Genomic DNA, 22500 nt, shown 5'->3' with positions numbered 1-22500 from the left:
GAATTACATCTGTTTCTCCCTGTAGTGGACCAATACAAACAGGGTGGACATCAACACAGTGAAAGATAACACATCCTAATCTATTTCTTTTTACATCCAAATGCTTCAAAATGGGCATGGTAAATGGAAGCAACTCATATCACATCTGATGAAAACATACATGAATGCAGACTAATATTATCAGCAAACTTCAAAATAGAATGCAAGAGAAGAAGACGTGCTCTTAACTATCTGTAAGGACACCCAACCTAATGTGACAGCTGCTATTGTGTTCTCTGGAACACAGCAGGGAACACACTCAGAGGTCACACTAACTGCAAGATGAACTGACGTACTGGACAAAACGTTATGCCAACAGCCAAAGCCAGAGGTGATACTGCTCCTCAGAGGAAAGCTCTCCAGCACTACAGGCAGCTGTTCTGCTTCCCATGTACTGTATTTTATCTAGAGATAAAAACCATAGTGATGATGAGGCAATCATGATTACAGAGTGGTCTAACTTCTATGGCATACTACTGCTACAAAACCAGTGTATTACTGCTACAAAACCTCTTTGAGAAATTATTTCCCTTTTTCTTTTGTCTTTTATTCGCCTTTTCTTTTATCTGCTACCTGATGCTATGCTCAAACTCATTCTCACTGGAACTTTCATTAAATATTTACAGCTTCATCTAAGTAAGGGCTGACCCTGCTTTACTGCAAGTAAACTTCTTACACTGAAGGCAGCTAATCCATTTCAGCACAATTTCAAACACATCTCTGTGCTTGAAGCTGTGATATCATTAATTAATCCAAGTAAGAACAATAATTATGGAATGAGTAGCTGTAGCCAGACAAATGCACCAAAACCAGTGGACTGCAAGAGAAATGGTACAAAATAATCCACCTTGCCTTATTTCACAGCAGATAAAGCACCACACTGAAATAACTATCCTCTGATAGAAGGTAGCAAAAGATGAAGAATGCTTCCTATCAATCATTTTTTGTCTTTATGGGAGCCCACAAAATAATCAGGTATCTAAATATATGTGCAGCAAAATATGCAAGAAGTTAGAAAGTGAAAGGGCACAGATGAAGCTGTTGCAGAAAGACAGGCAACCATTAACCTTTACACATCCAAGACAGCTGAGCCTGGTGCATTTTACTGAGCAGATGGAAACCTTATACTCAGCTAATGGGATTCTCATGTTTCAAAATGCAGAGAAGTGCTGCATGCATGGGACTTCACTGCATGCACACACACACAACCCAGCACAACAATAAATGGAATGCTACCATGCAAACCTACCACCGTAGGGTAAAAAAGCTAACTGGGAATGTATAAAAGTAGTGAAGGATACAGGGAGAAAATGGGCCACACAGATAAATCACACCTTGGTCCACAAACAGAACTCCTCAAAGTGTGCAGTATACCAGGGTGAACACATGGACACCCTTGGGTAATACAAGAATACATACCAGAACAAGCTAGTCTTAGCACATGAAAACTACCCAGCCACAGGAGTCCACCTTTCCAGCACGGATGTATTCCTGCTATTTTATGTTTAGCTGTCATGCAAAGTGCAGACCAACCCTAGGGCTCTCGCCCTACCTGTATCAGGGTATTGGGGCTTTTGTAGAGAGCTGCTCAGCCCACAAGACGTGGTATTGCGCTGCTTGGCTCTGAAGCACTGTACAAGTTTTATCCTTGTGTACTCCCTGCGAGGACACAAATATACAGTTCATGGCTGTGAGTGATGGGAAGATGAAATTTATGAATGTCTTAGGCATATTGAGTAGTAAAGCATACATCTCCATGGGCACTGTTTCTTGGCAGATGTACTATAATAGTACATCCTCTCCCGCACACTAAGGTAGCAAAAATCCACAGTATCTGCTGGGGAGGGCTGAGATGCGTACAGTTGTCATGAAGAAGCTGCATATTAATAGCCCCAAAGAGGCAAATTTGTTCTTCACACCATGCTACAGCACAGGAGCTCTCAGCCGCTTTCTTTACATTTACTCAGATCTAGTTAGTTGGAATCTGCATTTCAGTTGTGCATATCTCTATCAGGTGACCATCAGCAACAGGACACTGGGCATTAGCAAAATGCATACAAAATACTAAACCAAACAAAATACTGATCCTCAAGGAGCCTAGCATACTCTGGGCCAAGGAGAATCTTCATGGGATCCTGCAACATTGTCTTGTGGAAAACGAGCCATGGCTGAATACATGGTAACAGAAAACACTGTGAATCAATAACCCACGTCCAGAGACAGATATCAGTTCAGGCTGCAATGTAGTTTCCCTGTTCTATCTGTGTAGCACAAACAGTCAGAGAAGTGAAGGGGGATGTGTGAAGCAACAGGGAGACAGGCAAATTGCTCCACGTGCAACAACAGGGCTCTAATTCGTTCAGATCAGCCTGCTGGTAGCTAAGAGCAGCACATACCAATCCCATTCCTTAAGCATACAGTTACGGTACAATCTTCCAGCATCAAAGCATGAGGCACCTCTGCCTTCCCAGAACTGATACTCAAACCCACCAAAAAAAAAACCCCAAAAGTTGTCTCCCTTGTTTAACTGAAATCACTCAAAGAAAGCTGTCATCTGTTTCTAGCACAGTTACTCACCCAACATCTGCTCATCCTTACAGTTGTTGTTACGGCTCAGAGGAAAGCTTGAACGCTCCTGAAACCCAGCACTACCCCTAGTGAAAAGGCTAAGACAAATAGCAATGTGCTACTAAAGATTAAGCAGCTAAAAAAACCCTTATAGAAGCCTGGGCTGCAAGGACAGAAATGGTTCCATAATTTAGTGCCATTACACAGCTGGCCCCATACCTTCTAATAAGTTTAATGGCAACAGGGAAAGGACAATGCTGCCCTAGCTATTGTGCTGGAGATAATGGACAATAGCAGCACTACTGGTCCATAGATCATATGGCAGAAGGGATCATTGTGACTGTGCAGCTTTTCTTTCTGTGCAACAAAAAAGCTGTATGACTTTTCTGAATGAATTCTTGTTTGACCTGTCATTTACCTGTTGGGCAGGCACATTATCCTGAGAATGAGCAATGTCCGGTGACAGAAGATACAATAAACTCTTCAGGTAAATTGCCTTAGTGTTTTATTTGCCTCACTATTAAAATTTCTGGGTCCATATTTGTCCAGCTTCAATGATGAACACTTTGCTGCTCACACACATTGGCTGCTGGAGACCTTCTGCTCACCTATTACACTTGGTGAGCAAGTTGCCAGTTAGTTTTGATCTTGCAAAGTAAGATTGAGTGAAGTCTGTGCTTCCAGGATGATCGCTCCTTGACGTTGTCCAATCTCTCTAATTTATCAGTTGTCCTTCCTGAAAAGTGGATGTCAGAAACCTGGATTTCTGGATAACTACACTCACTCTTCCGTAAGGAACCACAGGTGCTTCCCAATAAAAACATGCCTCAGATAAACATACTTCATGATATTGCAGCAAACAGATTAAGTCTGACAACTACCAGAAGTGCCAACAACCCACAGAATTATGAACCCAACCTAGTTCTGCACCAGAAATTGCTGCCTCAAATGGGAACATACAAAGATCTGTTGCTTTCTTCGAAGCTTTCAACAGGGCCTCTCTCCTGCAGCGATCCAAAACCTATGACTTCACAGATCTCCTTTTTTCTTTTAATATCCTTATCTTCCTCTGGAGAACACATAAGCAATGAATAATCAGACTGCATGCGGAATTTCTGTCAGGCTCTGTGAGCTTGTTATTTTTGCAGCAGCGCTAGCAGCAATAACAACAGACGAGCTGTGATCTCTGAGACGGGGGCATTAGCAGCTTTGGAACTAATCTGCTCTCCTCTAATGCCTGTGCTCAGTCTACTGTTATACAGCAAATTTGTAGCAGAATGAGGAAAATGGGAAGATCTTTCAAACACAATGGCATGACAAGGGATCTGTCAAGAGTGCCCTCTATCATAGAGACTGAAATGGAAGGATACATTAAAATGAAGCAGAATAACCTTGCTTTTAGAGACAAACAGGCATTCATACATGCTGTACTCAAAATAAGTCAGAAGTACGGTCTAGGCATCTCAGAAAACAGCTGAGGTGGTTTCAACCTGTTTACCCACGCTGATGACAGGTCTACCAACATCCTTCTCACCAAGGTGGTCTACCAACAGCCTTTTCACCAAGTTTGACTGCTCTACCACACATATGCTTGAGTGCACTCATTCACACAAACACGCACTGAGAGCACTTTCCTGCACCCTGTGGCAAACTAACCAAACTAATTGCCACAGCTTACAGAGATTCACCAATGCCTGCACCAGACATTGCTGAATTACCACAAACCAATCACTCCAGGCAAACATGTGCAAGAGGCCTTTGTGGCATACAGCTCGCCCTTTCAACACCAGAGAGGATGGCAAGCAAACTGGTGGAATACAAGCAAGGTCTTGGGAAATCCACTGAATTCCTAGTATGGCCACAACTAGCCAGAAAATGGATCTAAATCAAAAGTTCACAATGCAGTATATCGTGAGCTTTGAAGAGGACCAACTCACTCTCCTCCATAGGAACACATGGTTATGTGCTTTCATTGCTTGTTATTGACAAAGTGTGAGCATATGTCCCAGCAAAATGAATCCTTCGAAGGGCATTTCACTACCTTAACAGTAAAGAAGTTACACCATTAAAGTTCAGAAGAAAACCAGGAATTTAGAAGTCTTCAGCCAGTGTCGTCATAACTTCATGTAGGGCTGTGGGAAATAACTTTATGGTGAGCAGCAAGCTATACTTCACTTAAAACCAATTTTTGTTTGCTCAAAGTACTTTGCTCTGCTGAAATTTACTGCATTTATTTATGAATGTAGCATTACATTATACTATTTTCTACATTTTGAACAGCTGTATGAGACAGGCTGGGGGTTTTCTACTTAGCAACCTGTTTCTTCTAGAGGGCAGACCTGGGAGAAGGGCTGCGGAGATTTCAGCAGCAGCTGCGAAACCTGCACATCACAACTGATGGTGTATGTATCTGGCTGAAGGGGAACACAACTTACTTTCAAATTACAGAAATGGATTTTTTCTAAACAGAAGGCTGGTGTGGTACAAAATCTGGTGACCCGAAGCTCTGTCACATTACTGTTCGTGTCTGTAGAGATATGGTGTCTACTCCTGAGCACTGTTAACTGCAGAGAGCAATCATTGTGTTTTCAAGCCATTAGCAGAGTCCTGGCTCACAGATTTGGGCACACTGGCAGCTCAGGTTGATGTTGAATTAGTTTGATACATAAAGAGCTCATAGGAACAATATGTTACATTTCTCAAAACATACATTAAAGTTTGTTGCACCTCTTCTTGAACATATGCTCCTTTACCAGCAGCATCATCCTTTCTTTCCTACTCCAGAGAAATTATTTTGGCCATTTCATTTCCTATTTCAGCCATACAAACAAAGGTAAGAAGGTTGCTCTTGTGCCCATGCCTTATACACTCCCCATAACCCCTTTCTAACAAGAAGAGAGCTGCTTCCTTCCCATTCTCCATTAAACTCTCGCCACAGTTTCCAAGGCAGAATTGCCAGTGTGGCCCAGGCTGTTTCAGCTTGTTTCTGTACAAGCTCTTCCCTAACACTGTCAGTGGCACACATTGCGATGAGCAACCACACAAGAACCCAAGGCATTATGCCTGGGAGCACTTCAAAGGGCAGTAGTTACATGAACAAAGATAACTCACATGAGTAACAGGTTCTACCCCTGGACACTTCCTCCTGGTCTTACTGTATTTCCACACAGTATGACAGCTTTCTCTAGGCCATTTTAGAAGCATAGATTCACCTTTTGCTTCCAATATGAGGTTTGGGGCTCATGGCGTAAGACCTACTTGCTGCATGCATTTATTTCCCTGACATATGAGAACAGTCTTACTGAATGGTAACATACAGTGGAAAATAAAAAAACAAAAGTTTCAGATACAGCACATTCTCATTTACAGAAGCAAAGGTAAAAATGGGGAAGTAAGAGCAAAGTGAAAAAAAAAACAACCCACATTTATTCAACACTATTGACTCTGTGTCTTACCTTCCAATGGGTCCCAGATCTCCTGAGTCCTGGCTGCCTGCGTCACTGGGTGTGCTCACTGATTTCGAAGAGGGAGACATAGGGGTTGGGACTAAATAATGAAAATAACAGGTATCCCATGTTAACACATGCAGCGACTGCACTGATGAAGAGCAGTGTCAGACAAATCAAAACCGATGGACCAAAATGATAGTGGATGAATGAGTGGGAGAGTTTGAAATGGTGAAAGCAAATAAGGAAGGAAAGAAAAAGAAAAGGAAGAAAGTCAAGTGAATTTTAAGTCTTTTGGAAGTGTTAAAATTGACATGAATTTAGACAGGACTGAAAGCCCAAAGGGAATCTACAGCTAATCAATGGAGGAGTTCCCTGTGAAAATAAAATAGCAATTTTTTTCTTGGGTATAGTTTAAAGTTGGCTTGCAAAAGATTTTAAAGGTACGAAGAAATATCAGGGGCTTGTCAAAAAACTAAGTGAACTCTTCTGGTAAAGCCAGATAGGCAATAGAGCAAGCATACTTTCCAAATTTTTAATATAATCAAAAGCCAGTGTCCATTAGAGATGGTCTAAGGCTGCAGTGTGGAAATGACATAAAAAATAAAAGCTAAATAAGGAAATTCAGCTAAGTTAAAATCATTTCCCAAAAATGGTGAGAACACACATTAGTTTGCTTAATGATTGCATTTTTTTAAGTAATTTAGGTGATATAAAGGTTCCATTTTGGGTGGGACATGATTTCAACACTCAGGGAAGTTTCCCTTTAGATACTATTTGCCCAAGCTCTAGAAATGATTTTCGCTTTGGTTTGCCAGGGCTTTTGAAGCATATTTCATGCAAAGGCAGTTTTATTTCCTGAAACAGGAAAGGAAGTTCATTGCTCAAGGTCAGCCCATATTAAAGCTCTTCAGCAAGGAAACGATAAATAAAAAAGTAAAAATACCCAGATTTCTTTTAAAATGGTTTATCAAAAACGCAAAGGTGGCTCCAGTCAGTACTCAATCAAGTATTCTTCAAAGAAGCCACATTGAATAAAACACAAAAAGGGGGGTTAATGCAAGAGCAAAGTTTCCCATTTGGTTTAAATCATGTGCATTTCCCTTTATAGATTTAATGGAGTAAAACTTTAAACTATTTTGTTATGCTCTATAATATATAATGACAGACCTGCCAAGAGATTTGGATTTTCCATGTGGTCAAACATTTCACGCAGATTCTCACTGGAGACTGTCACAGAAACGACTGCAGCATGAAAAGTGAATTCATCTTTTTGACAGCCCTTTGGCAGGTCACAGGTATGTCATGGCTGTTTATGTATTCCACATTCACAATGGGATCTAGGTATCACATGCATTTGTGAAGGCAGAATTAAGGCCTCTTTTGTATATTAATTGTGAGTGTATATACAGGGAATTTATAGAGGACAAAATACTATTGTTTAACTAAATTGTTTCATCTCACAGGTGGATTTTCAGGTAGTTTTGACAGTATCAACCACTAAATAATTAACTAAGATAAGAATTGATAATTTGCAACACAAATATATGTGTTTAGTTAATAATAAGTAAATGCATCTTCGTTTTTAGATAAAAATGAGCTTTAAATGACAGAACATTAAAAATGTATCTGATTTTACAATATCACAATAAAATCGTATTTTATGACACAAAAAAATAATCTAACCATTGCTGTTAGAAAATTCTTCCGAGAAGTGGTATTTAAAAGTTTCAGTCACTATGTCATAACTTACAAAAATAGTATCTTTTCTCAATAAATATTCAACATTGACTGATACAAGCTATTAACCGAAATTCCAATTCAGAATGTCACAATCTACTTGTATACATACCCAAGCATCTCTATAAGGTGCTTCCCTAAATCAAGGCTTCAGTATTTTGTCAAATTTGGAGTCCTTCCTAAATATTACAGGCAAGAATGTTTAGGGGTAAAATCCTAGATTCACCCTCAGTGAATTTAATGTCAAGGCTTGATACCTCCAGAGAAGCCAATATTTTAGCTAATACAGTGAGAGTGATTCTGGATTCAAGGGAGAAGGCGGCACAGGAAGGAAGGCAGGAAGGCATGAAGGCAGGAGGGAAATTCCTCACTTTTTAATGGGAATTCCCACATGACTACGTTCTTCCTTCCTTAGCAAATCCTTAACCTAAATTTTTGGAACAAAACTTGGGACTAATGAACTGCAGCATTTATAATAATATTTCATGGGTCATCAGACAAATGTGATTGAAGACAATAAAGTCCATCAGAAAAGAAATCACTGCTGGTATGCAAACCTGATCTGCATTATGTTCACAAAAAATTCTTGAAGAAAAGAAACAGATGTTTTAGGCAATGACAAGTACTCAAAAAATGCCATGAGCTGGTACATGTGTATGATATGGCAGGCATTCAAACAGAAGAGTTCACTTCACTACTACAGCCAGAACTCAAAAAAGCCAAGCATGCTTTAAGAGAAAGAATGCATTCATTGTGGCAGAGCTGAATGCTTTACAGTGTGCTTCTCTTAAATACCTAGAGGTGGTTCGGGGGATATACCAATGCTCTGTAACAAAGCTTCTGTTTCTCTTCTTTTGCGGTCTAGGTCAGAATCTTCCTGAGCTGGCTCCTTCTTTTGCTGTAGATCAGCCTGAGTTAAAACAAAGCAAAGCAAAACAAAACAAAACAATACAGAAAAGTTTCATCCACGTATAATCAGCTCTAGCAATTACGTGTGGAAAATACATGCACCACTGCTTAGGTGCCCTTTGAAATTTGTTTAGATAGGTTTAGATAATTCATAATTTCAATAATTTATGCTGTACATATGCTCTAACAAAATTTTCCCCTGAATGAATGGAAAAACTGATCTTTGTAAGGATATTTGCAAGGATTTTTACAGCAAACCAATGGAAATCTTCTGCCTCTCACTCATCAGATGCAACTCATTCAGCTAACGTAAAAGTTGACCGTAAAATAAGAGATATCATTACCTTGAATAAAAATGGCCCCTTCCTGCTTCCTCCAAGATCAAGAAATAAAATTTCATTGGGTTTCAGTGTTGTAGCTTAAGGGCCCACATTTGCTCCCAAGCACTCGTTAACTATAAAAATACTTTCTCATAAACTTCAACATCTAACAGAAGCAAAGGAAAGGACTAATGTGTCTGAAATGTGATTTTGGCAGCTCTGGGCACCAACAGCCAAAACTAATGGTTCACAAGACCCCTCCCTCTTCAGTATCTGTACCTCCTTGGAGCTTCCACACATTAGACTCCTCCCGCTCTGGTCTACTGGGACCTAGAAACAGGAGGAGCAACATCTGCATTAGCCAGAATCCCTTATATTTGATTCATCCTTCCCCAATTTAGTAGAATGGAACAAAACCACCAATACTCCTGCCTAGTGGTTAGAACATTCCTTTTTAAAAAGCAGGCTTGTGGCCCTTCTCCCAAGCAGATGAGGGAACTGAACCCATGTCTCACTTTGTCAGTCTAGCGCGATAATCAGTAATGTAAGTAAAACAAAATGCAAGTGGTCATGTCTATCATTTTATCATGTCTCAAATGCAGCAATCCCAGCATAGTTCTTACAGAGAATGTTGGAGGCATCTGCCTTTGTACTGTGGAACCTACATTGGATAGCATCAGCTTCTAAATCAGCTCATCCTACCCAACCTCCACACAGAAAGGTTTTCTGTTCTGCTGAAACCAGAGTGTGGGGCACAGAGGACTCTCACAGTGCATCAAACTAGAGCTGATGTTGGTGCAGGCACAACAGAAAACCTTGAATTTCAGAAGCATCCCCACGTAGTCCAGTTTGAACATGGCCAGGATGCAGAAGAACACTGCTTTTACAGAAAAAATTCAGGCTTATCACTGTGCTCAGCTCTTCCCATGAACTAGCCTGAAGTATCTCAGTACACAGCGAGGTAGATAACTCTTCTGCACCAGCATGCATGGCTAAGCACTTAAGTGAATTAGACTTCACTCCTGGAGTCCATTAGACATCCCAGTGCACCCCATTTACGATGCCACAGTTAGGCACTGCAGCATAACCTGCAGAGCTGGGTGTCCCAAGCTGGATCTGGCTACTGGGGCCAGTGCAAAGTTCCAGCTACCACAGGATCTCCATGAGGCATAAAATCAGAGGAGGAGAACAAAGGAAAGGACTTAATAGCTTCCTTGATCCATTAGCTTGTCTCCTTTCCCTCTAATTCATTAACAGGCTAGTAATGAACACTGAAAATGTTAATGTTTAAAGTTCTGCTTACAGAGGACTCCCAGGAGTCTCAGGGGGGGTGGGCTGGTAATTGCACACAAATGGCTCAAATGAGCAAAGATTAAGAAGACAGCCAAAACTGGAACACTGATTTCTTGGATCACATCACATTTTCACAGTAATTCTATGAAATTCATGTACAATATTAAAGTGTCAGTTTAAAAGGAAACCAGTTATTAGTAAAGGATAACAGGTGCTTTAAACTATAGTAAGTGTTGACATTTGAAGGAAAGGAAACATAATCACTTAATGCTTCTCTGACTTTGCATGAAAATGAATATCCACTCCCTGTCAATTCTCACCTCTGTTCCACTAAGTGACTGAATAAAAAGAAGCACAAATCCCTTAATGAAAAACCTAATGCATATTGTCAAGGACAAATAAACTAATATGTCAATCAAACTTTAACAGAACTGAAAGGTGCACCCATGCCAGAAGATGAAAATGCGATTGCAATTATGTTTTACTTTGCTGGAGAACAATAATTGTAAATCTGTTACCTTAGCTAGTAATCAAACTAGTCTTCAAAAATACACACTTAGATTGTAATGGCATGAAATAAAACGTGAGCCCTCTTTATGTCTTTCCTTACTCTCCACTCCCTTCCCATTGAAGAAGAGGCCAGGAAAAAGCACCGTGGTAAATCAATTTTTCTTTCTACCCAGACATACACATCATGCTGTCTAAGCTGTTGTCATCTGACAGTCCGTTGGTTTTAAAAGCAATTCCCTCACCCCAACTTTCTTGACTGAAAATAAGCATTTTGATTTTAAGGCTAGACTGATGCGGGTTTGAGGATCTCATTCCACATGACAGATACCTTGGGGTATAAAATACTGAGAAGTCAAAACTTCAGCAATCCCCCTCTGCAAGCATGAGCTATCTAAAAGACACTTCTGCATATTTACCTCTTTCTTCTTCCTTTCCTCCTCCTTCCGTTTCTTCTCTTCTCTTATCTGAGCCAAGCGCTGCTTTTTGCGCTCAAGTTCTGCTTTTAAATCACTTTTGTCTGACATTTTGACTCTGCTGGAAAGAAAATTACAGAAACCAAGGTGAAAACAGAAATAAATGTTTTCCTTATTTACTGAAAAAAACAAATAATTATATCAAAACCAGCATTTCTAAAATTCCTACAAATATATTTTTATAGAAATACTGGCCTTTGGACTATACTTACATCGTAGAAAGCAGAATATTTGTTCCAAAATTCTTATTTCAAGAAATTAGACCAGAATATCACCAAACATGGAATATTTTCAAATGAACTTTATTAGAAAACTACCTATGTGAAGCAAACCCATTTTTGTCTGCTGTTCAGAATAATGTTTTAATGCTTTTACACACTGAAGCTAAAGCCTTTTGATTTTCGTCAGTTCTGCCAGACTGCAGGGCCCAGATCCACAAAAGGATTTCAATTTGAAGTACAAGAACCGGATCTGCCCCAAACAGCCCCCATACATCTTAGACAAGTAATAACTGTCCTTGCAAAATTGGAAACATGATAGCTTTTGCTTCTGCAGGTGCCTTGAATGGCTGCCATGCCAGGATTCCCCCAGTTCCACTGGTACATCCCCACAGAGACCATCAGCTCAGTCCCAGTATCCTTCATATATTCACCCCTCTGGGGAGCACCCTCACCAAGCTAGGGGATATTCTGCTCAGGAATCTCCTCCACCCTTTCCACGGAAAGCTGGGCCATTGCCCCATAAAGCTGCAGACTAGGTACAAAACCAGAGAACCCAGGAAACCTGAGCTCTTTAACACAGCCATGCATTGCTCTGCCAACAGTCTCATGGTCAGATCATCTTTCCAAGAGGCAGGAGAAATGCCCAATATTCCTGATTTGACTCCAACCACACAAACTTGGCAAAAGCATTTCTTCTGTTCTTCTGAGCTGGCTGCCCCTCTATTTAGTCTTAAACACAATTCTCTGTAGCATAGTGACGTGAAGCCATGTACACTCTGTTTTAAATCTGTCAACCTAGCTACTGCTATGTGAGCCTTGAAAAATGACAAGTAAAGAGATAAAAAGTCACATAATACAGAAATGCAACCAGATCTCTAAAGAACACAGGATACCAAACTTTTTCTACAGTTTTAAAACCCCAGTCATGTACAAATCTGCAATTTAAGTCACAGATATTTCTTTTCTAACTTCATAATCATTACAGGCTGTCATCTAACTCTATCAATACTGATTAGCACTTTATTTCAAAGATAGTCCTGACTAACAAAGACATTCATGAAAAGAGTTAACTGCCTTTCTTATTAATTCACACATCACTGACCACATGCAACCCAAAATCAGTCAGATCAATGGCAGTGCCATGTATACATAATGGGAGTCTATTTTTGGCTTGATGCACGGGAAATTTAAACGGCAACTCTCTGCTAATATGATGAGAACTCCACCCACATTACTGAATGGGTGGGTGGATGACCAGAGAGTGAATTTATATGCTAAAAATTATACAGTGCTTTCACCCATCATGAATTCCTCTGCAGTCATCAGCTTTCTCCCCAAAATGATAAAAGCACAGTGCTTTGCTGTCCTTGCAAGCATTTTCATTTAATGGAAGAATAGTATTTGAAATCAGAAAAGGACACCAGTCAATGAAAATGTCAGAAATAAGAGCAGCATGAGGGATGCCAGCACACCTGTATTTGTGTGTGGACTAGACCACAGATGCTAACACTTCCCAGTTGAACTCCTAGCTGAAGCCCTCACGCAGGAATTAAACCAGTCCAGCTCACATTGTCATAGATCCTGCACTTCAACAGAGCTGCCCTTCCTGGCTATGTGCCCTGCAGTCCTTCCAAGGCCCAAGGACTCTTGGTTCAACCCACAACAATTCATAGTAAATGGTATAGCTAGGAAGGACATGAAACTAGGAAACTGGACCACTGGGTGCACTGGCTGTATGAGGAGGCAGATAATTCCTTATTTCTCTCTTACTCTGGTTCTATTCATGATCATTTGTTTTCAATTTGAGAAAGAGAAATCAAAACTGCCAGAAAAAAAAGTGCATTTGATACCAAGAAAACTAAGCAGTAGCACCTTAAGATTAATCTGTGTGATCTGTTGACGTCACTGAGCTATTTTCACATAAGAAATGCCTGGAGAAGAAAACAAGCTTTTTAATGGCAGGCAGATTTTCCTTACCAATCTGCTCAGGATTTGCAGGTCTCTCTCAGATACGGCAGAAATCCCTTTTGGGGGATCCCTATGGCAGAAGTAATTTTCCTAATCTGTTGCACACATTTGAATTCTGATTATGAAGTTCCCCCTCACAGCCCGTTGGACTAGGTAGGGATTTTGCATCCTTTTAGTTCTGCAGTTTGGCAGCAGAGAGCTCACTCCTGTTTCTATGCAAAAAATATGCAAATATGTTTTAAGGCTTATGACAGAAACCCTGAGGGTTTGGCATCCCTTTCAAGCTGTTTGTCAGATATCCATGAATGGCTTTCTAAAAATTCATTCCCTTGATGTCAGGGAAGCTAACTAGCTTCCCCCCTGATTTGAGCATCAGCAGTTTTGTGCCTGTCCCCTTCTTTACAATACTCCAGTCAGGGTGATCAAATCCTATTATAACTTTGCCCTATTTTTAACAAAACAGATATTACATACAACAAAGATGATGTATTAAATTTTCTTCAAAGAATGCTGCCAGAGATGAGTTATAAGAAGAAATTAATCTCAAGTTACTTTCATCCTGCATATATTACAGTCATGCCCTAGCCCCCCAAACAGCTTACCAACCTACAAACTGGCTAGTCAACAGTTTTAGCACAAATTGAACACTGAGGATATGTAACCACCTTTTTCAGGTGTCAGCAAGTCAGGAGTGAGCAAGGAGGCAAACATACTTGGCACTCAGCATTAACCATGGTGCTAACACTATTAATTACTGGGAATAAATTTCTAATAATTGCCATTCTGAGTGCCAAAAGGCATGTCCCACCAAGAGAGATAAAGGCAAACAGTAAAAAAGATTTACTTTTAGCATTCTCTGCGGTGCAGAATGACAGCCTGAGGCTTATGTACAACCTAATCTTCTCCAGCCTGTGAGAAAGCATTGGTCAGAGGGAAAGAGTAAGGAGCACATTTTGTAGTGAAGCAATTAAATTTTGTAGGTGGGAAAAGGAACACATTGGAACAAACACACTGAACATTGCATTTGATGTAGAAACAGTTCTTATGTCAGGGCAGCAGCGTAGGGCTCTCCTCAGCAAGAGAGGTTCAGAATCTTAGATCAAATTTTATTTTGTTTGGCCCAGTTTACTGTCAAGTGACACAGTTTTAAGAGTCCTCCCACTGCAGGAGAGCTTACCACCCACATGCAGATGCAGGATACGTGGATGTGAACCACCTTACACAGAGTATTCATCTGCACTCCTAATACTCTGAGGAATTCTCCTTTCTAGAGACAGAAGCCTGCTCCTTTTGACTTCTAATGAAACAGACTGCTCTATGTCAAGATGTCAGTTTTCCCTGTATTCATTAAACATGCCTCAGAGTCCCCTCTTAGGCTTGGAAATACAGCCAATTCCACTCCCACATCAGAGGGTCACCAGATCCACCAGGATAGCAGCCACCCAGGTGTGTGCAAAGGTAGAGCTGAGCCTTCTGAGGACTGCATTACAGGACCTCACCATCTACGGGGCTTATCTCACTAAATCTGGATGTTTACATTGTAGATGGAGAGTTATTCTTACCATCAATGCAGGTAAAATCAAAAGAGTCCAGGTAACCTAGGATGTGACTCCACTTTTCCAAAAGCAGTTAAGAATAAGCATACCCCAAAGCCATCAGTTCCTCTCCAATGATATTAAAGGGTCCTGGGTGATCAGTTAAGCTCTAAAAGTTTCCATTGTAAATGTCTCAGACGGGGTAAGAAGAATCCTGACCTTAACGTGCTCCTAGCAGTTACTTTTAGCTTGTCAGTATGTAAATAAAGATCTTTGAAAGACCATTTACATTAATCTTAAAATAATAATAGTATTTGCACAACCTTCTCTGCTGTCCAGAACATACACAGAACTACACCACTAAACTTATCACACAGGTACTAATATCTTATGACCATTTCATTAGTTGCAGCTCTAAGCACATGAGCATGGAAGATGCAAACAGCATTTTACCCTCAACTGGACTAAAAAGCCATGCAAGCACTTTTACAAGTACAAGCCAGTAGACTTGTTACAGTTTTATAATAAGCTACAAGGTCTTTAATAATGACTGTGTCACAATATTTGAGCAGACATTTATACTATTTATGTGAGCTCATAACAGCAAAAACAGTCACAGGCATCCAAAAAGGTTTATTACAATTGCAGAATTGATTGAGAAATTGATACTTTGCCATAGTAGTAAAACCACAGAGATAGAGGAACAAAGAGTGGCAACACATGTATATAGCTTGGACTAAATGTAAGAAAAAAAAAGCATGAAGTGCCCAATGTATGATGAATAAAATAAAATCAAGGAAACTTATGACATTGCACACTTTTTATAAGCAGAAAAAGAAAATAAGATACAACAACTCCCTCCTCTTAGAGCCTGTTCATTATATCTCCTAGAACAGCATCTTGTCTGTATGCTATCACCAAGCTCATCTAAAAAGAAACCTAAATTTCCAGCTCTGGTAGGAGATATAAAAGCCTATATATTTTACTGCTTTTTGGTGTGTGGGGGATTTTTACATGCTGTCCATTCAGTAGGCATTACTACAGTAGAACATGACAATGTCTTTCCTGCTTTGTGACTTATGATGTTGCCCTTTTCATAATTATTATCATTAAGGCGTTCATTAAGTAATGTTACATATGGCATTAGTCATCCTATACAACTAATTATAAATAATTGATTCATTAATATACTTTTGTAAAATAAATAGGCAGCATCCAGTACTTGTGGATGCTGTACATATATTATTTATATGCCTTCATAAAAAGGCAGATAGTCTTGAGTCCAAAACTGCAAAATGTCTTTAGTTGAAATGCAGAGGAAGTTGCACAATAAAATACATTACTCAATGATTTTTGGCTTTAAAGAATGGGTTTACAGAGTGGGAGTACTATTACTATTGAAACAGGCTGGGTGGATAACGGTTTGAGAGCAGCCCTGAGAAGAAGGACTTGGGGTGTTGGCTGCTGAGAACCTCAATATAAGCCACCTTCAGTGCGTGTTTGCAGCCCAGAAACCAATCGTACCCTGGACTGCAGCAAAAGGAGCATGACCAGCAGGTGGAAGGAGGTGATCCTTCCCCTCTACTCTGCTCTCGTGAGATCTCACCTGCAGTACTGTGGTCAGCTCTGGGGCCCCCAACACAAAAGGGAAGGGGACCTGCTGGAGTGAGTCAAGAGGAAGGCCAGGAAGATGTTCAGACAGCTGGAGCAGTTTTAAACTGAAAGCAGGTAGATTTAGATTAGATATTAAAAAGAAATTCTTTACTGTGGGGGTGGTGGGACACTGCAACAGGTTGTCCTAGAGCAGCTGTGGCTGCCCCACCCCTGGCAGTGCTCAAGGCCAGGTTGGACACAGGGGCTTGGACCAACCTGTTCCAGTGAAAGATGTCCCTGCCCATGGCAGTGGTTTGGAACTGGAGGAGCTTTAAGGTCCCTTTCCAACCCAAACTGTTCTATGATTCTGTGAAACTATTACATACGGAATTTTCTACTGAAAAAAAGAAAATATTATTAATTTCTACTATACACCATATTTTTCTCTATTTTGTACAAACTAACACATTTCCTACAGTTAGGAATATTATACATTTTCATAACACAAAAAAATTCCCATGGGCTCTACCTATAACTTTTACAAGTCTGAAGTGTGCATGCAAAGTATGAAATTGAACAAAGCAGTTGAATATCTTTGGTCTGTAAGAAACCACAGGGGAGCTGTTGCCCTAGAATAAATGCATTCTAATACATGCCATTCATTTGAAAATAATGATTGAAACACACTTCAATTGGGCAAGAGGGGCTGGAATCATCTTCTTGACAGCAATTTCTAAGTAAACATATGAGTACCTCTTTTCATCATGCATCAGAATTTGTACTTGACTTCAGTCAAATAACATAAATACTTTTGCTAAATAAGCATATAAATATTTACAAGATCACAACAATGGGCAAATATTGCAGCTGCAAAAACTTTGCTTTTTCAGTATCTTAAGGAATCTCCTGTGTGATGAACTCAGGGAAACGCTAAGTAAAATTGGAAAGACTAAGTATTTTTTTCTACATAACCTTGAGGCAAAACAGTCAGGCTTTTTACACTGCATCTGTGTATTTATCTATAAATAAAAATGGTTGTTAAGTGTTAAGATTCCAGGGAATGTACCATTTTTATCCTTCAGCTTCTGAACATTTCTAGCAGACGGGCAAAGGTCTTTTATTTTGTTCTGTAAAGGTTTACAAATCACAGTATCCAGAGATTTGGTTCTGTGCTTCCTTCTGGTTGCTATGCAACAGGTCAATGCATCTCTAGCCTATTTATTTTGAGGCTGACATGGTATAAGATACGTACCTACAACTGCTCAATTATACATCCCTTACAATCTGCTACCATTTAATCTTTTCACTCTTGTTCTTCCATAATGGCCCTTCAAAATGAACTGAGTTACAGCAGAATTACAGGGTGCCTACAAATAGCATATGAGCAAAGCTCTACTACTGCCCATTCTTCCACCACCACGCACAGTGTCAATGAAGCATCACCTTCTTATCATCCCATTCTCTCATGTCCCCTTAAGCCTCTTAAATTTACCATGATCTTTTCAATTCCAACAAGCATAGTGGAAGAGCCAGCAGGGTTGGAGAGAACAAGTTCCTTGCAACAACTTGCTGGAGATAGATAAGTAAGGACTAAATGACATTCCAGCTAGGATTAGAATGAATATAAGTACTATGTCCTAACAGATCAGGTCACTCTAGCAAAGCTGTTGCACATCTCTGCCCAAATACGCTCTTTTTATATTGAGTTCCACAGAACGGGCTGCATGCATCACCTCGAAGAAAACTAAATTTTCAATAGGCCTTTTTGACTGTCTTGGATTTTCCCCTCAATAAGCATTACTGAGTACAGTTATAACTGCACAATGACCTCACGTGGTGCTGGGAGTTGACTTTCAGTGATGCATCCAATAATGATTCATAGCTGCTCAGGATCTGATTCCACAATTATGCCCCTGTTGCAGAGTGGATGATTTTAACAAAACAACCAGCTGCATGCCTGACCACATTCTGATCTTGTGGAATACAGGATTTCTAGGTCTTCTCAGTCAGTTCCCCCTCTATCAGCTTCTGGTTTTGTTATCTTTTACTGTTCGGCTGCAGTCACAGTTCTGAAGCATTGTGACTCTAGATTGCCCACGCGTTAACTGGCCTTACTTCTTGTGCTGTGCTATCTTCTGTGAATTTCCCTGCTTGCTCCTGAGTGGAACTGCAGGATAGTTTAAAAAAGTTTTCTGACATTCAAAGAGAACCAAATGCAAGCTATAAACTGTTAAGATTTTAGAGATGGATAATGTGAGCAAGATGACAGAATCTAACCCTCAATCTGCAGGTCACTTATCTACAAAAAAAAGAGCCCTGCATTTCATGTTTCTGATTTAAATTTCTTTTATATATGTCTTATATAATGCTTAGACTTCAATGATATCTGCTGCTGCCACTGATATCACCACTTCTTCAAAACCTATATAAAATAGCTGGTTCATCAGAAGAGTACCAAAGTGCCTCCCAGGAGTACAGTTAATGACTTTCTGAGACCTAATGTAGAATTCTATTTCAAGATGTTTGCTAGTCTCTCCTGAAGTGGCACAAAGACTCATTCTCTCCATCCTGCAAACATTTCAGACATTAAAACATGTACTTCTACTCCCTGTGGGGGTGAAACTGACCCCTCTGACTTTTCTACCTTTCTCTTGAGATAACCCCAGTGGTATATGGCCAGAAAACTGATACTTCAAGCCATTTACCCAAACATGAAAAATGCATGTTCTAGTGTCTGCTTCGTAACCCAGTTATGACAACTGCCAGACAGACATCAAAGAGAAAGCTATGCTGCCGACATACAGGTTTTGCTGGAAGACTTATACAGATATCACTTCCTTCTTAAAACAAAAATATACTTTGCTTTGTGGCTGATGTTTGTAAGGATGTAATTAGGCTAAAAATATTACACATTGACTTTATCTCTGAAGTCAATACACCTAAAGATTTAGAAACCAGGTAGGAGCCCTGGCTGTAGGAAATCTGCAGGGCATCTCATATGAGTTCTCATGATTTTTAAGGAACTAAATGGAAAAAATAGCACTACCATTCCCTTTGTACTTCTCAGGGCTTCTTCAGCTGTACTAACAAAGCACAAGGAATGATCAGAGCTAGCCTTAGCCAGTCATCCCTTTTGATTTACATAGTGGAACAAGATATGCCAAGATAAAAAAGCAAGATGATAAATGCAGACGTCTAACAGTATAATTTAATGGACATATAAAAAACTGCAAAGAATTTGAATATGAGAGAGGACTGAGAAACAAGAAGTCTGTGTCTTCCACTTATATTCTCTGTGGTTAAAGTATTCCACTAAAATGGTATGAACATGTTTTTTTTGTGGTGTTTTTTGTGTTTTGTTTTGGGGCTTTGGATTTTTTTGTTTGTCTTGAGAGGACTGAAACCCACCTCCCTAGGGTTACTGTTGGCTAATGGGTGAGAAAAACTAGGGGAATGGAGATTGCATTCTTAACCATTGAAGCTATTTCCTATTAATTTCTTTTCTGCAAAAATTCATTGGACCACAAGAAGCAGATGCAAGAGAGAGAACATTAGTCCCTAACTGAGGCCCCTGGGTTCTAGCCTTTATTTCAGAGTTAGTTTATATTATATGCAATGACTGTTTAGTTTAAAGTATAGTGCTGTATTTAGTATCTGGAGCCAAAGAGTCCATTCTCTTGCTGAGTGGTTGAAGCAAGGTGCGGAAGAGTCTTTTCTCTTTTTCCCACATGCTTTGTGGCATCCAAAGAATCTTTAATACCTTATACTTATGTGGAGCAGCTTCAGTGGGAAAGACTGGGACAGCATCTACTACAGAAGACATGTAGCTTGCTGAATAATGCATAAATGAAGGCAAATACGTCTTTAAGCAATGGGAAAAAAAATTCCTGAGACCCCTTTACCTTAGGCAAGTCCTGTTAAAACCAGAGTGCACTAAAAGAGGGAGCACATGCTACCAGTTTGGTATGGAGCATGCAGTCTCACAGATGGGCTCAAAAAATGAAAACCAGATGCAGCAGCCCAGGTAGACAGACAGCAGACATGCAGGCTATTGAGCCTGGGGATTCAAAGGTAAGAACACATCCAGAAGCAGAGCTCTAAGGTGAAAAAGGGAGTTTTTAGAGACTGCATGTTCTTTGGGAGCTAGGGGACCAAGCAAGCAGAGGTTTTTGAGTACTGCAATGTGGGTTTCTGCTTCCATACCATTTCGCCAGTCTAGATTTATGTGAGCTTCCCAAGCAAGATAAGAACTTCAAGTCTGGGGAATTCAGGCATGTGGCCTGGGTTCAAGATGTGGGCATGCTCTGTACCTTAATCACTGCCTCCTACCAAGACAAGGCTGGCTGCACCTGAACTGTTCTCTCCCATACACATATGTACCCCTCAAGTGCCCTGGCTGCTGCTAGGAAGAAACGTGGCAAATGGGCTGACTGAGAACAGAAGCAAACAAGTCCCCAGCTTAAATGCTGGGGCAATCATGTCTGGAGTGCACTGCAGGACTCTTCCAGCAATAAGCCTCACTACATGCCTCATACTGCCTGGACCTCAGCTTCAGAATTTGAGACCAGGACACCAGTCAGATGCCCCCAGCTCTCTTCAAATGAGGAAAGTTCTCTTCAAATGAGGAACTCAATGCTATAAATATTAAAAGAAAAAAATCAACTTTTACTAGTGGTTCTCAAAATTTGGGACTACTGATGGTGCACAAAGCAATTAGAAATGGTCCGCATCTGGTTTCCAGCCACATTAAATTGTACAATGTACAGGCTTATTGGTTTCAACAGAAAGTCTTGAGTATTAAGAGGGGAACATAGTTAAGAAAGTCTACAAATCATTGCAGTATCACAAGAGAGAACTGAGTAGAATCCAGGAGTAAGCAGATAACAGCCCTTTAGAAAAATAGACATTATCTGATACAAGAAAGCACAGCAGTCTTATTGCTTTATATGTATATACAGTGTTTTAAGAAAAATAATGCAAATATGGGAGGCCACTGGCTTTAATTACACTTACACCTAATTCATCACTTACTGAGATCAGAAACTTTCTTGGGAAAAGCTTGTAATTAAACTTTGACAACTTCAATTTAAATTTTACTGAATCAACACTGGTGAGGCATGACCTTCATCCAAAGACTTCAAAATCAATAGTAGTATGGTGTAAGATTAATATTGCATTATATTTTAATTTTGTTTGAAAAGACTCATACGTTTCTATGGCAATGTGGCTGTCCACAGTTTTCTATTTCCCTCTTCTCTGATTCATTGATAAGTAAACAATAAAACCCAGTAAGTGTTCTGCACATAAAGTAAGGGCTGCTGTAAAAGGTCTGGAGAACATTAGTAGTATGTTTGCAACACCTTCCATCTTAGCCCCTTCCAGTGAATATAATTTACTGTCATTTTCTTAGTTCTACGCTTTAGACTTACAAGATAAAATTAAAGATCTATAATTTACAACTATCAGATAAAAATACTGACTTTGCAGAGGGAGTTTTAATACATTTGAAGGGCCCATAAAGGCTGAGAAACTCGGCTTTCCTGTGTTTCCTTGCTATCGCTATTCAACTTTCTGTGAAAAACAAAATATTGTGGGAAATAATGGGACAGTTTTCCCACGGGCTCTTCCAGTACAGACAGAGAATGGCATCACTGTTTTGTTTCGGTTTTTTGTCTCCAGTACAATACCCTCCTATCCCATCAGCACTATTTTTTTTGCATTATTATTACTCCTGTGGAGATAGTGAAAGGCAGGGATACAGCATTCACAGGCTCTGCCAAGTGCAGCAGATTACGTACATGAATAGCTAACAGCACACTAGGGGGTATGATTTAGGTCAAATTTCTTGTTTCATTCCAAAAGGTTATAGATTTTTTTAAGCCATT

The 22500-nt window shown here is 40.0% G+C and overlaps 1 protein-coding gene across 3 annotated transcripts in view; it reads right to left on the bottom strand.

Moving 5' to 3' along the window:
• The window catches only part of DYNC1I1 (dynein cytoplasmic 1 intermediate chain 1), a 189191-nt gene that overhangs the window by 160989 nt on the left and 5702 nt on the right, over positions 1-22500 (bottom strand). The window contains exons 2-5 of one of the 3 annotated variants that reach the window (XM_034061953.1): positions 11242-11359; positions 9302-9352; positions 8589-8703; positions 6063-6153 (exon numbers count right to left, since the gene is read on the bottom strand). In XM_034061953.1, coding sequence (XP_033917844.1) covers positions 6063-6153; positions 8589-8703; positions 9302-9352; positions 11242-11349 — 365 coding nt within the window. In that variant the 5' untranslated portion in view covers positions 11350-11359. The remainder of the gene's footprint in view (positions 1-6062; positions 6154-8588; positions 8704-9301; positions 9353-11241; positions 11360-22500) is intronic. The other 2 variants (XM_034061957.1, XM_034061959.1) reach the window with 2 other exon arrangements.

This window comes from Melopsittacus undulatus, chromosome 1 (assembly GCF_012275295.1).
Source record: "Melopsittacus undulatus isolate bMelUnd1 chromosome 1, bMelUnd1.mat.Z, whole genome shotgun sequence".
NCBI lineage: Eukaryota > Metazoa > Chordata > Aves > Psittaciformes > Psittaculidae > Melopsittacus > Melopsittacus undulatus.
This window is presented reverse-complemented; position numbering and strand designations above follow the sequence as displayed.